This window comes from Gymnoscopelus braueri (genome assembly GCF_963280865.1).
Source record: "Gymnoscopelus braueri genome assembly, chromosome: 23".
NCBI classification, from domain to species: Eukaryota; Metazoa; Chordata; class Actinopteri; order Myctophiformes; family Myctophidae; genus Gymnoscopelus; species Gymnoscopelus braueri.
Window position 1 is genome coordinate 25,919,478 of NC_137625.1, and position 14,234 is coordinate 25,933,711.

At 42.2% G+C, this 14,234-nt stretch overlaps 1 protein-coding gene across 1 annotated transcript in view; it reads right to left on the bottom strand.

Annotated features, from left to right (window-relative positions):
• Positions 1-2,746: 2,746 nt before the first annotated feature.
• Positions 2,747-14,234, bottom strand: part of LOC308079603 (uncharacterized protein) — a 35,353-nt gene continuing 23,865 nt past the window's right edge. Inside the window, exons 13-25 of the mRNA XM_080421153.1 lie at positions 13,775-14,129; positions 12,759-12,894; positions 10,885-11,296; positions 10,744-10,794; positions 10,450-10,579; positions 9,547-9,718; positions 8,662-8,785; positions 8,463-8,559; positions 8,229-8,313; positions 6,426-6,556; positions 6,113-6,264; positions 3,597-5,589; positions 2,747-2,945 (exon numbers count right to left, since the gene is read on the bottom strand). Coding sequence (XP_080277279.1) covers positions 4,376-5,589; positions 6,113-6,264; positions 6,426-6,556; positions 8,229-8,313; positions 8,463-8,559; positions 8,662-8,785; positions 9,547-9,718; positions 10,450-10,579; positions 10,744-10,794; positions 10,885-11,296; positions 12,759-12,894; positions 13,775-14,129 — 3,059 coding nt within the window. The 3' untranslated portion in view covers positions 2,747-2,945; positions 3,597-4,375. The remainder of the gene's footprint in view (positions 2,946-3,596; positions 5,590-6,112; positions 6,265-6,425; positions 6,557-8,228; positions 8,314-8,462; positions 8,560-8,661; positions 8,786-9,546; positions 9,719-10,449; positions 10,580-10,743; positions 10,795-10,884; positions 11,297-12,758; positions 12,895-13,774; positions 14,130-14,234) is intronic.

Consider the following 14,234-nt stretch of genomic DNA (forward strand, 5'->3'; position numbering starts at 1 on the left):
CTGTGATCAGTATATTGTGCCTTGCTATATTTTAATATGAATCCATTCATTCTATCTAGTGCTCTTCTAACCTATTTTTAATCATAAAGATCAGTACCATTTGCACTATGATTTTATACACTGTGTCTGTGTTTGTCATTCATTTGACAGCCTTACTGGGGAAATCTTATATGGTGTTTGCGTTCCCTTTAACTCAGCCAAACTAAAGGGTGGCGTAGTCAAACATACACTTTGTTACATAGTATTGACATTGTTAGGCTATAAGTTTTCTTTCTGAAAAAAAATATGAAAAAGTACAATATTCTTATTTTGTTTACCCTAAAGTTGCAAATTAATTAAATTACTTTGAAAGTGTGACAGGGCATATGTTCCAACATTACAGACCATATTTAAAAAAAAAAGTATAACAAAGTTATGCTCACAGGAGTCGTAGCATGTTACATGTGACAACTTTTAATTAATAACTTTATTTATATAGCGCCTTTCAAAAACAAGTTACAACGTGCTTTACAATAACAACAGTTCAATTTTACAAATGTACAAATCCGACATTAAATTGCATAAATAGTACAACAGTTCATACTCTAAGAAAAAGCTGTGCAATAGAGGTGAGTTTTTAGAAGAGATTTAAAAGAGGACACTGAGTTTGCCTGCCTGAGATTCCCAGGCAATGAGTTCCACAGCTGAGGGGCCCGAACGGCAAAAGCCCGGTCGCCCTTTGTGACAAGACAAGACTTTGGTACAGTCAACAAGGCCCTGCTGGATGATCTCAGGCAGCGGCCTGGCCTATAAGGAGTTAGAAGATCACATATATACAGGGGCGCCGATGACGTGGGGGCGCCGGGGCTAGAGCCCCCACGGTCAAATGATGAGCCCCCTCAGCATTTCAGTGTGTCCAATTTAATTCCATTCAAATTCAAATGTTGCCCGCGACGGCCGGCCGCGAGAGAGACGCATTCAACGAGCCGGCCGTTAACACCTATAGAACAATAGCGCAGGAATGATGGAATGTAACAACCTCACCCAGCCCTTGTAAACCTGCTCTGTAGTTTGATGTGTAAACCGTCCTAATGTGACTGGTCTAGGTCAAGTTCAGCCCCCATGGTCGCGCACAAAAGTCGGCGTCCCTGCATATATACACAGGAGCCTGACCATTTAGGGCCTTAAAAACAAGCAGTAAAATCTTAAAGTCAATTCTAAAACTCACAGGTAACCAATGAAGGGCCGCAAGGACTGGTGTAATGTGGTAAATTGCAGTCAACTGTTACCTGATGGCAGCTGTGACAAACGCAGACTCATTTGCTGTTTAAATAAAGCCTACTATGAAAACAACACGTGTAAAAAGACATAAAAATGGCTTTGCACCTTTTTCTGGCTGCTACGGCTGGGGCTCGAGCTTTACTCCTTATTTGACAACATTTTCTACCAAATTGTGAATAATGTGTGTTGCTGAAATATTTGTTGCAGGATCAACGCTTTTTCTTCTAGAACAGTGGTTTTCAACCAGTGGTCCGGGGACCACCAGTGGTCCTTGGGGGGGTACCAGGGCCAGGGGGTCCCCAGCAAAATTGGTTAACATAGCCTCAGAATCATTTTAACCACTTAGCTTTGGCTATTCAAAAATAGCAGATATACAAGCTCATAGCGCGGCACCGAGTGTTGCGCTATGAGCTTGTAGATCTGCTATTTTTGAAAAATCTTGAAAATGTGTGCATATCTTTGAATATTTAAAGAGAACATTTTTAGCTCAAATCTTAGCTTCTGGGGGTCCCTGGCACAAAACATTTTCAGATGGGGGTTGATGTATATCAATTTAGGGGTCCTTGGCATGAAAAAGGTTGAAAACCACTGTTCCAGAACACTTGTAAAAATATTAATTTGTAATTCATGCCTTTTATTTTGAAATCCATGCACCTGAAGTCAAACGCTTACGATTCGGTAGCTTGACTAACACTGGGGCTTGACGCTTGGAGGAGTCATAGGGAGGAAGTATTTGGTATCAGTTCTGATGATTGGAAAAAGAAACTCATGAGTATGCTTATTCTGGGAGACTGTTATTACACTGCTGTCCGCATGGGGGGCTCTTGAGTCATCATCAGGGTAATGTGAAGGTGCAGTGGTGTAAAGTAACTAGGCCAGGGATGCCGATAGGGGGGGGGGGGCTTCGGGGCCAGCGCCCCCACGCTCAATTGTTCAGCTCCCTCATGAATCTCAGATGTCAGGCTCAAACTTACAGTACCATTACCATTACCATTACTATAGCGGGGCGCAGATAGGTGTTAACGCGCCGTTGACACCTAGAACAATAACCCAGACAGAGAAACACACTTTTTTTCGGTCGCGGCTGAGGGGGCGGGGCTATTGCAGTTCGAGTTGAGCCCCCATGGCCGCGCACATAAATCGGCGTGCCTGAACTAGGCCCTAATTAGTAAATGGATCTCTGAACTAACTACAGGTTTGCTCTTACAAACTCGGAGAGTGAGGTTGGGTTGCCATGTCCAGGTGTTGTAAGCGTGAAGTGGGTGTAATTGGTTAGAGAAAGTGCGTCGACGCATGCGCAGTGCGCAGCTTTGTGTTTTTTCATGAAGCTGGTTGCTTGTTGCTCGCGCACAATCTGGCAACAGCGGTGAAAGACGAAGTCAAACCTGACGAAGTCAAACCTGAGTCAAACCAGTCAAACCAGCGCGACCAGTTACACCTCGCGCATGCGCCTGCATGCCAATTGTAGTATAGATGTGTTCAAAGCAAAGTGAGTCACACAGCAACAGAGGAGTGTCTGAAGGCAAGACAAGACAGTTGGAAAAACATTCAGCCAAGCAAATGCTTGTTACAAACCATTAACTTTGTATATACTTTGTTGTCCGGGGTCCCCTATAGGGGTCTATACTTGGTCCCTTCCTTTTCCCCCCTCTTCTACACCAAATCTCTTTGCCGAAATAGCCAATCTACAAGCTCGCAACGCGTTGTGAGCTTGTTGTAGATCTGCAACATCACTGTATGTTTGCCCATTATGACATGCCCAAAATTGTGACAATAGGGTTCATTTGGTTAATGACAAACAACAATGGCCTAATGATTGTTATTTCTATTATGTTAATAGTTATAAAAGACCTTAATAGTAGTATTTGACAGAACTTGAGAAACTGGACGACTTCACCCATTTTCAACCGATCTTCATATAATAGATCCTCACTAATGCTCCTGATAAAATTGTGTAATTTTTTCTACCGAGTCTGTGTCTCATAGGAGGGCTGTGGACACTTCAGGAACCAGTTTTTTTTATTAACGCAAGAACAATAGCTTCCTTTACAGCATGCCAACTTTCCAGAAATAGAAAGCCTGTAGTTTCTAATAGCTTGGATTCCCCATCGATGATGTCACTGGTAGGCGGGTTTCTGAACTGTCCACATCTCTCCTCTGAGACACAGACTGAGTAGACAAAAATGGTGCCAGGTTATAAATGAGCATTAGTGAGGACCAATTATATGAAGACAGGTTGAAAATGGGTGAAGTCGTCCTTTAAGTTTATGACAATTTACATCACTGATAAACATATTGCACAAATGATGTGTTTATAATTCTTTGTAATACTTAACCGTCATAATAATACAACTCGCATATCAAACAAGACAACATTATTAAATTAAAATTCTAAGTAATAAAATTATTTCCATTGCCATTTGTTTGTGCATTTTGGAGCGAGAACAACAAGAGACATTCATCTTTTTCTTCATAAATCTTCTTTATATAAATGAATGTATTGTAAAAACACTGGATCAGTGCTTGGAATAGTAAAAGGGAATAGAAAGGCAAAAAGCATGACACCCATTCTTCTCCATCTGTGCCTCCCAAGTAGACTGACACATTTTCGAGGGATTGATTCTCGATGGTTACTGCTTAGTGAGATTTAGTGTTGAACCACAGGACCTCAACATGGGAGGTCTCTCCCATGTTGATCATGAGACCTAGTTGTTTGCTGTTCGTGTAAGGTCATTAATTGCATTTGTGTGTGTTCCTAAGATCAGAGCCAAGTCATCTGAAAAATACTTGGTGGCATGTGGAAAGGGTTTAACCTGAGGTGTGATGATGCGATGTCTCACTCTAGTGGTCATATAGGTGTAATGCAGCATGTTAACGGTTGGGAAGTCCGATTATCAAACTTCACAACTACTACAATATTTCAACATAAACAATATAATATCATTTCATATATCATAATTTCAGGCAGTCAAACCCCACTACAAGAGAATTGCTTACAGCACACTTCAAACGATCATCGCAAGTTAAATCCTTAAGATTCTTAGTTGAATAAAATGATTTCCGTTACCATACTCTTTGTGTAAATCTGATGCCACACGGCTGATGAACCTCACATTCAACAAATGACACAGTCAGACTTTTTCTTTGGCTTCTGGCTTGGGGGGGAATAAGATGATCTAACAGCCGGGGCAGGTGACGGTGCAGGTCGCGGGGCAGCAGCCGGCTCAAAGATGACAGGTTTACTATAGGGGTAATATGCTGTGTGATAGGAGGCTGCTGGCGCAGGGGGAGGTGCTGGTCTCGGGGCAGGTGTACTAAGCTGCTGTACATATGCTGATGCTGTGTTATACGTAGCGGCAGGAGCAGGGGCAGGTGCTGGTTTCGGGGCAGGTGCTGGTTTCGGTGCAGGTGTACTATACTGTACAGATGCTGCTGCTGTGTTAGACGTGGCGGCAGGGGCAGGGGCAGTGGCAGGTGTTCGTCGTCTCAGTACAGGTGCTGGTCTCTGTACAGGTGCTGGTTCCGGGGCAGGTGAAATTAACTGCTGTACATATGCGTCATATGAGGCTACCGATGCAGGTGCTGGTCTCTGTGCAGGTGCTGCTCTCGGGGCAGGCACTGGTTTCGGTGCAGGTGTACTATACTGCACAGATGCTGCTGCTGTGTTAGACGTGGCTGCCGGGGCAGTGGCAGTGGCAGGTGCTGGTCTCAGTGCAGGTGAATTTAACTGCTGTAATGCGGCCAATGGGGCTACCAATGTAGGTGTTGGTCTCAGTGCAGGTGAATTTAACTGCTGTAATGCGGCCAATGAGGCTACCAATGTAGGTGTTGGTCTCAGTGCAGGTGAATTTAACTGCTGTAAGGCGGCCAATGAGGCTACCAATGTAGGTGTTGGTCTCAGTGCAGGTGAATTTAACTGCTGTAATGCGGCCAATGGGGCTACCAATGCAGGTGCTGGTCTCGGGGCAGGCGCTGGTTTCGGTGCAGGTGTACTATACTGTGCAGATGCTGCTGCTGCTGTGTTAGAGGTGGCTGCCGGCGCTGTGTTATACAGCAGCGAGTACGAGGTCGTCTTCATCTCGTACTTGATGAGATACTCTGGGTAGATCTGGTGCTTCTCAAACACCACAAATATGGACGGGTTACTGCCGTTATCCACGCAGCTGTCGTAGAAGATGGTGTCCCCGCCGTCTTTGGAGGGAGGTCGAACGTACTGGGAACACCCCGCGGTGTAGTCGCCCACCAGCACGCGGGACACGAACATGAACTTGACGGTGGACTCGCCGGTGTAGTTATGGGAGTATTTGGCATCCCTGGCAAAGTAACTGCCTGAGATTGAACAAAGAAATGGGAGAAGTTGGCAGGGCTTCTTTTTTTCTGGTTCACCATGTAGAACACTTTAACTTTTTCATGTCACAAACCCCCAAATTTACTCTCAGACTCACAGTGGTGATACTGAAACATATTATTAGCATAGTGACTCAAACATTATAATACTTTCAAGCAAATGTAATTATAGTTAAATTAATGCCGTCATTTGCCTGGGGACCCCCTGGAACCCCCTCAAGGACCCCTGCAGTGTCGTTGGACCCCACTTTGAGTTTAATTCATTGCTTAGAAATGTATTCATTTGTAGGTATAACTGAATAGCACAGCCGCGCATTAGCCACTTACAGTAAGCCCTATATACTTTGTTGTATGACAATAGCGGAAATTATTATTGTATATATGTATACATATCTTTTTATTTATACATTTTTTCGCTTCTAATAACATTCCCAAAATATGGATGCAAGGTTTAATGTTGTTAAATAATTACAAGTATAAAAAGGAACTTGAACACTCAACTCACCTTTACCGTAAGCAGTACCATGTGTGCCACAAATTCTCCAGTCAAAGTTGTTGAGGCAGATGGTGTCTGTATGTTTGGAGTCTGTGCCATGGAAGAGCTTCCTCTCTGCCACATTCTGACCTCCATTGTTCTTCTTCATCAGATCCTTTTGCCTTTTCGTAATCGAACAAGAGGAGAAATCATAAACCTATAAAGCATGTGGTCAATAATATCATGCCGTTTGCATGGCAGTTCAGATATATAAATAGCAAAGAACAGCGTCCCGTCGATATGACAGGTCAAGTGATATTTCAGTTCTGTTTTAAGGACATACCACTGAAAGACTTCCCAAAGTGCTTTGTTCTGAATCCGTTCTATCTGGTGAATGTCCACTCCTGTCAGGGTGTTGCGGAATATACCCTCGATTTCCTTGTATTCCACCGAGGCGGTTGTAAGGGCAACTCGCTGGAGGGGAAAGAGGATATGGAGTCACGTTAGTTATAATGTTCCCCAAAGGACCACCACTAAAGTTGTACCACAAACCTGTGGTAAAAGTCCTGCTAAAATGAACTACCAGTGTTTTGTTTTTGTTTGGGGGGGGGGGGGGGTGAAATTAAAATGACTCTTAATTTGTCTTAAATTCATAGCTACAAACGTTGTGGGAGGGTAGGAGTGTGTATTTGCGTGTGTGTGAGTTAAGAGTATGGATCTTTTTTAGGAGGTAAAAAAGGGGAAGTGGACTGAAAGTTTGAAGGTTATTTCTTTTTGGGAACTGTCATCCATTTAACCTTTCAGCAGTAAACTAAGCAAAGCAGAACAGAGTTGATTCTGCTTCTGAGCGGGTTTGAGTGAGCGTCACACGTCAGACAGGGTTGTTGACACATGCACTGTGCATGAAATCAGGAAATTAATGAAATTACCAATCGGGACTCGATTTGATGCCTAATACTGCACATGTAAAAGTCTTTACAGTTATCAATTACTATGCAAACTACATGAATCACGCAGTTCACTTTGATTTAAAATACTTCTTCAGGAAGCTCCACCATATGCCACAACTAATGCCTCAAAGTAGTGGGGAAGACATTGTCGAGTTTGCATTGATGGATTATGGCCTCACAACTTGAAAGATGAGTTCCAACAGAGTACTGCAGTACCTACAGCCAAGATTACCATTCAAGAAATAATTGGCCTTGACAGCCATACCAGGCACTGCATCACAAATCTCTGACCTTACCAGACACAATAATATTGTTTCCCCGAGAACACTTTGGCCTATATACTGTATCTACTGTATAAAGTTAAAGTTGTCTGTGGGTGTGGATACATATGCCCATGCCTGATGCACAGCCCTTTACAGACTGACACGGCCCATAACACTTAGCAATATTGCTATATTTGAGGGGTGAATGGCATCACTGCTTAGTTCACTTTTGCTCATGGCAGGTCAGGTTAATCTGAAACTGCCTTTTAAATCGACAACTCACACAAGTTAGACAAAATGACAACTAAAACAACTAAACAACTAAACAGCCGTTTAATGAGCAGCTGTATAGTCAACAGAAAATATATTTTCAGGTGGGGTCACAATTTCATCCAATCAGGACAGAGAACCCATCTATCAGATTGTCTCTTAATTTTTTGTTTCATCACTTACTTATCCAGCATCCTGTATGAGTAATCTCTCCTGGTTGGTTTAAATTGGTATCCTGACCTAAAAATGCATGTTCTAATTACTAAAGAGCTGGAGAGACGGGGAGGCCCCTCTTTACTGAACAAACACTCTGTAGCCCCCCCCCCCCCCCATAACCATTTATTCTGTGTCCTATATGACAACGTTTCATTATAAATGTTGGAGATCAATCAAAATAACACCTATCTATCCAACTCCATTGGCAGAGATAAATATGTCTATAAGCAGTATATTCCGTGGAGTTTAGAAGTGAGTAGGAAGCTGTGAGCTGCAGAGAGTAAGTATGTATTAATTGACGGATGTGAAGACAGAAATGGTCAAAATGATATGATCCTTTAAGATTTGAGGGGCCCTTGATGACAGTGGATCTTATTTGGGGTACTTAGGTACTTTTCCTTACTATGTTACAGTTTAAAGTTCCATTGTATGAATGAAATAAAATACCTTGTATCCCGTTTCAGGAGTCTGTGACTTGTCCCAGTGTGCTGGCAGAGCTGTGAAATTTGATTGATTCCGTGCAGGCCTTTGGCTGAAGAAATGTAGATTTACAAAACTAATTTGTCAATATCAGAAACAATCATGTCTGTAGCCTCTCCTCAACTCTTAAGCCAATCAAAAATGTGTTTCGTTTCAGTATATAAATGAAGTTTCTCGTGTTAGAAACGTTCAACAAATTACCTTGTTTTTTTTACTTGTGCTTCAGCTGAAGAAACAAAGACAGGCCGTCTTCTCACCAGCCTCTTGGTGCCATATTGTTTATTAGTTTGGATCATATCTGAGAAAGAAAAGTGATAATACAATATATGTATATACTTCGAAATGGCTTCAATACATGTGGCATAGTTTAAATGAGCCACGTTGAACAATGCATTTTTACCTTGGAAACTAAGCGTGTACGTCTGTGAACCAGCAGTGAACTCCACCTCAGACTTGTCATCACTCTGGAACTTCTGCTCCAGGTCTGCACTGCCGATGGCTGCCGCTCTGTGTGCGCCACCAGTCTAGAACACAGGTCAAGCAAAGCATGTGAAGCCCATTGTTTAATGTTTACCACCGATTCAGTTATAGTCATAGTCTTTTGAATAAAATTCTATTTAGTTTTAGTCATATTTTAGTCATCTGAAATATTTTAGTTTTTGTCTAGTTTTAGTTGACTAAATATCATAAGATTTTAGTTGACTAAATCTACAGTTGATTTAGTCGACAAAAATGTATTTTAGTATAGTATATATATACATATATTTTGTATCTACAAGCTCACAACGAGTCGCAGCGCGACGCATCTGCTATTTTCAGAGCGCAACACTTGAGTGCAACCAAACATACTTGTCTTAGTTCTACTGGATCTCTTCTCCTCTCGTCCCTCCATAACATTTTAGTCTAGTTTTTATTTGTTGACGAAATCGTCAATATATTTAGTCTTAGTTTTAGTCATCATACCTTAGCTTTGATTTAGTTTTTATTTCGTTTTAGACAGTGAAAAAAGGTAGTCGACGATTTTTTTTGTCATAGTTTTAGTCGACGAAATAAACACTGGTTAACACTCTGGACTAGTGTTGCATATTGAAAATAGCCGATCTACAAGCTCACCACGCACTGCGATGCAACGCATTGTTAGCTTGTAGGTCTTTTTGAGGGGAGTGCAACTCCGGCACGCAACCAAGTATAAATTAAGCATTATGAATTGTCTTAATATTTGGGAAGCAATTGGGAAGCTGGGACTAAGTTGTCCTTTCTGTATCGTTAACGGCCTTTCACTCACAGCTGAGGCATACAGGTTCCAGGTTCCGAACTCGTCCTCCCAGTACCAGGCCCACTCCGTGGTGAGAATGAAGGTAGGCTGAAGCACAGAAGAGATGGTGGAGAGACGCCGGGCACTGTTAGGTCCACAGGTCATGGTGTCAAAGCACACAGGCCTCTGTGTGCTTTTGCTACTATAGAAAAAAAAACATAATGCACGTTATACTGTATTTCTGATGAAGTATTGACTAGCAGGGCAAAGGAGCAGGTACAAGCTCATGATTGTATTACTACAGTACACAGTCTCCCTCAGGTTAAGATAAACCTTTATTGATTCTAGAGGGACATTCAGGTGTCATAGCAGCAACAGTAGTGAGAATGAAACACAGGAGAGAGCATACTGTAGGTGCCGATTCCAGAGGCGCTTCAGGCCAGGCTAATGTTCCGTCCAGAATATGGATGCTTGGGGTTCAAGTGGTTAATATGCATTTAACTGTTTTGAGCCTGCACTGGTAGAAGTGTAAAACTGCGGCCTGAGCAGTGTGTCAGCTACCAAACCAAGACAACAAAGAAATCCCACCCAGTGTGAAGTGAGCGGTGCTATTTATGAGTTATTAATTTCATCATGCGTCTTGCTAGCCAATCACAGTACGTCCTGCGAAGTGACGTGCTTACATTTTTTACATTATTATTAATTTCATCATGCGTCTCGCTAGCCAATCACAGCGCGTCTGCGAAGTTTGAAGTTAATTTCATCATGTGTCTCGCTAGCCAATCACAGCACGTCCTGCAAAGCTTAGCCTATGGGCGTGTTTTCCACAGCATGGCGTCAAAGCGAAAGACACATGGTGCTATATAAATGGTTTTATTATTATTATTATTATTATTATTATTATTATTATTATGTGTTAATACTAGTACATACTCGTATGTCTTTTTAGGGTCACAGTAGTCTTTCTCGATCTCCTCGTTGTTGGCCAAAGCAACCCACTGTCGCCCGTCTCTGACTTCCCATCTGTAGGGCAGCTTGGAATGGGCTTTGAAACACTTTGCGTCTGAAACAGCAGAAAACCACAGCATTACAACAGGTTCCTTTAAATTAAATGGAGATTAACACCATGAACAAACATGAAGATTAGTTTTAGAAACACAAGACAATATAATAATTCCTTTTTCATATGGATAATGGTAGCTTAAAGTACTGTTTATTACTACTCACCGGTATGTATACAGTGGCCCTTGATGAAGTACATGCATATCTCAGTTGTATCTAAGAAAACATCAAAACAAAAAATATTATTTTGTGAATGAATAGCTTACCCTGCAGCTAATGCTTTAGAAGCTGGCTTTTTGTCTTTACCTTTCATTGACTCTGAGTTTTTCTGTGGCACGACTCTTTGTCTGTTGTTTTTCTTGCCAGGCGGTCCAGGGACATCATTGGTGCCCATGGCACCTGCAGCAGCACCAAGGAGATCATCAAAGATATCATCAACAGAACCAGCTCTGCGCTGCGGTTGTTGTTGTTGTTTGCTGTGCTTGCTGTTGTGGCGCTCTTCTAAGTTCAAGGTCTGTTTGTTCATGTAAACAAACTTCATAGAGGAAAGCATGTGGTTCGTCACCCCTCTACCTTGCAGAGTTTTCAATGGGTGGGGCTCATAGAAATCATGCGCCTTTGGGCAGTTACAGGCAGCCTTCAGGTATCTCTCACAGATGTGGAGCCTTGTGCAATTTTCACCCTTCTGGCACCTGTCATTGTTGTAGTCGAAGCATATCTAATAAGAAAAGTATGAGAAATGGTGGGCACATAACATATGTAAGTCAAATATTTAGTATTGTTCTATTCACAGTTTCACACACACACAGCTATAAGAGTCCAAAGATAATTAGTCTGAGTAGATATACTGTAGTAACATGCACATAACTGCACTTTAATTTTGAGTTTAAAGTCCATTTAAACCTAGCTCTGGTCAATAGCATTAAAAGGAGTTCATTCTAACCTTCTAACTCTATGGACCAGAGCTAAACCCATGACCCTGGATTATGACAGCCAGCAGCAAACTTTCCAAAAACTATAAAAAATTTAAATGCATAATCAAAATTTCAGTCAATTTAAATTCAGTTTGATTTACATGTTGATCCAACAGTTTATGCACTTAAAATAAATAAATACATATAAATAGGCTAAATGGCAGAACTCCCATCACAATGCGCTGTAAGAAGTGGTTCTCAACCTTTTCAGGCCGTGACCACCCATAATAATCATATTTGAACTGGGGACCCCCCAGATGAATACAAGAAGACTCACTCCAAAACCAACTCACCCCAACTCAAAAAGGAAAACTCACCCCGGAGCTAGGAACACTCACCCCGGGGGGTGGGTAAACTCACCCCAGGACCTGAGAAAACTCACTCCGGAACACTCACCCCGGTGGTAGGAAAACTCACCCCGGGGGAGACGCACTGTGATTGGCCAGTAGTCACTTTGAGTGGCAGTTGGGGCAAACGCAGTCAGTGGGGCAAACGCAGTGAGTGGGGCAAACGCAGTCAGTGGGGCAAACGCAGTCCCCACCAAAAATATTTACTATTCTGTCCCTATCGGTACATAACTCGGACGGCGCTGATTCGACTAGCAGACCATCGGCTGGTCGTTGCGGGCACTCGCGCCTAGAGGCGCTCGGGCGCAACTCCTCAGCCTCAAGGTCTGCTGAGTCGGCGCGCCTCCGTCATGGTCCAAAACTATACTTTAATCGGCGAAAAAAAGAAGTCCGTGGATGACTGAAAAAGTTTTACCCCAAGCATTCTGTGAAAATGGAAAGCTCACAAAGTTAAAAAAAGTTTTCCGGAGTGAGTTTTCTCAGGTCCTGGGGTGAGTTTTCCTACCCCCGAAAATCTTGGGGGTGAGTTTTCCTACCCTGTGGGGTGAGTTTTCCGGAGTGAGTTTTCCTAGCAATGGGGTGAGTTGGTTTTGGAGTGAGTCTTCTTGATACCCCCCAGATAAATATTGTGAAATATTGTTTGAATATTTTCAAATGTTTAGCCTCTTTCTTATAATATTTGACAATTTGGCCAATGTTTGACCAGTTCTTATTGTATAGTTTGTTGATTACTTTTGATGCTGTTATGGTAAAACATTTTAGGTATTAAAAATGTTATTGTCACTTCACTGTCATCTGGGGACCCGACCCCCCCCCCCCCCACAGGTCGAGAAACACTGGGCTACAGCAGCTCACTTACAGCCGGAAGCAGTGTCTGGTCATTCTGGAGCAACAAGGTGCGAAGTTCATTCATGGTCAGATCTGCCAAGCCCTGTCCTCTTAGAACTGAAGCATTCTGTAAGGAGTTCACTTCGTGTCCGAACCGACATGGTCTCCTATAAGAAGTAGTAGTAGTAGTAGTTGTTGTAAACATGTTTGGAGAAACATATGGCCCACTGCCCCAGCCGTTTTACACACTAAAACATGGCATGACTCAGGCCTAAACCAACAGCTGCTGCATGGACAAAACTTCAGTGGTGGAAAGTGACTAATTACATTTACTCAAGTACTGTACTTAAGTACAATTTTGAGGTACTTTTACTTTACTTGAGTATTTCTAATTTGCAATACTTTTACCCTAGCCTTAAATAAAGACTCTAGATGCGTTTTTATCGATTCTGTCTTTTTTGTTGTTTTTTTGTACCCCCCCCCCCCCCCCCTTAGATTGCACTGGACTGTCAGCTCCAAAGCCCGTACTTCTCCAAACATGGACACATGCAAAATATAAGGTGCTTACCCGCGTGCCCCGAATGTTAACTCGGGGCTGGGGGACTCGTAGAGATAAAACAATGTCAGAATCGATCAAATACATCTACGAGAGTCTTTATCTAAGGCTAATTCTACCCCACTACATCTCAGAGGCAAATATTGTACTTTTACTCCAATGCAATTATTTGACAACTTTAGTTACATTATAGATTTAGATTGTTATTACATTTAAACCCTATTTGAAAATAGCAGATCTAGACGCGTTGCGAGCTTGTTCAAAGAATTTGTATAGGTATTGTATACACTTGAAGTTGAAAACGTGTGAAATGGGACATTGTGCATAACGAGTACTTTCAATTTTAATACTTAAGTATATTTCTAAATTGCGGTATCGATACTTTTACTCAAGCAAAAGATTTGAGTACTTTTTCCACCACCGTAAAATACTATTAATTATTAGTTAATTTAAAAGGATTGTTCCAACAATGTGAGAAGAATGGAACCTACCGTCCTTGTCCAAACGGACAATTTCCAACCAAGAACTTCTTACACAGGTGTAGATGGGGACATCCCCATCCATCACAGTTTGGGTTTTTGCAGACTCGAAGACTTGTCTTTGCGATCACCTTCTGCTGACCGTTCAACACGGCCCGAGAAAACTTCTCCCGATTCCTGATGATCTCTCTGACGTTCTGAGAGCTGTCCTCCAAAGAGATATTAACCACCAACTCGTCAACATTGACCGATCCATTATTCGCACAGATAAATTTGGTTATTTCGCCCTCAGCCATCTGAGTTTGGTTTAAATTCATAGAGTTATAATAGGTTACACCACCATCACCAGCGGATGGTGAGAACATGTCTGCATTTCATCACCTAGCTGTGTCAAGCGAGCGTAAATAAGTGTCGTCATGCTGAACGAGCATAAGCATTTGACTTCCGCTACTTTATTTCAAGATAAAAGTAA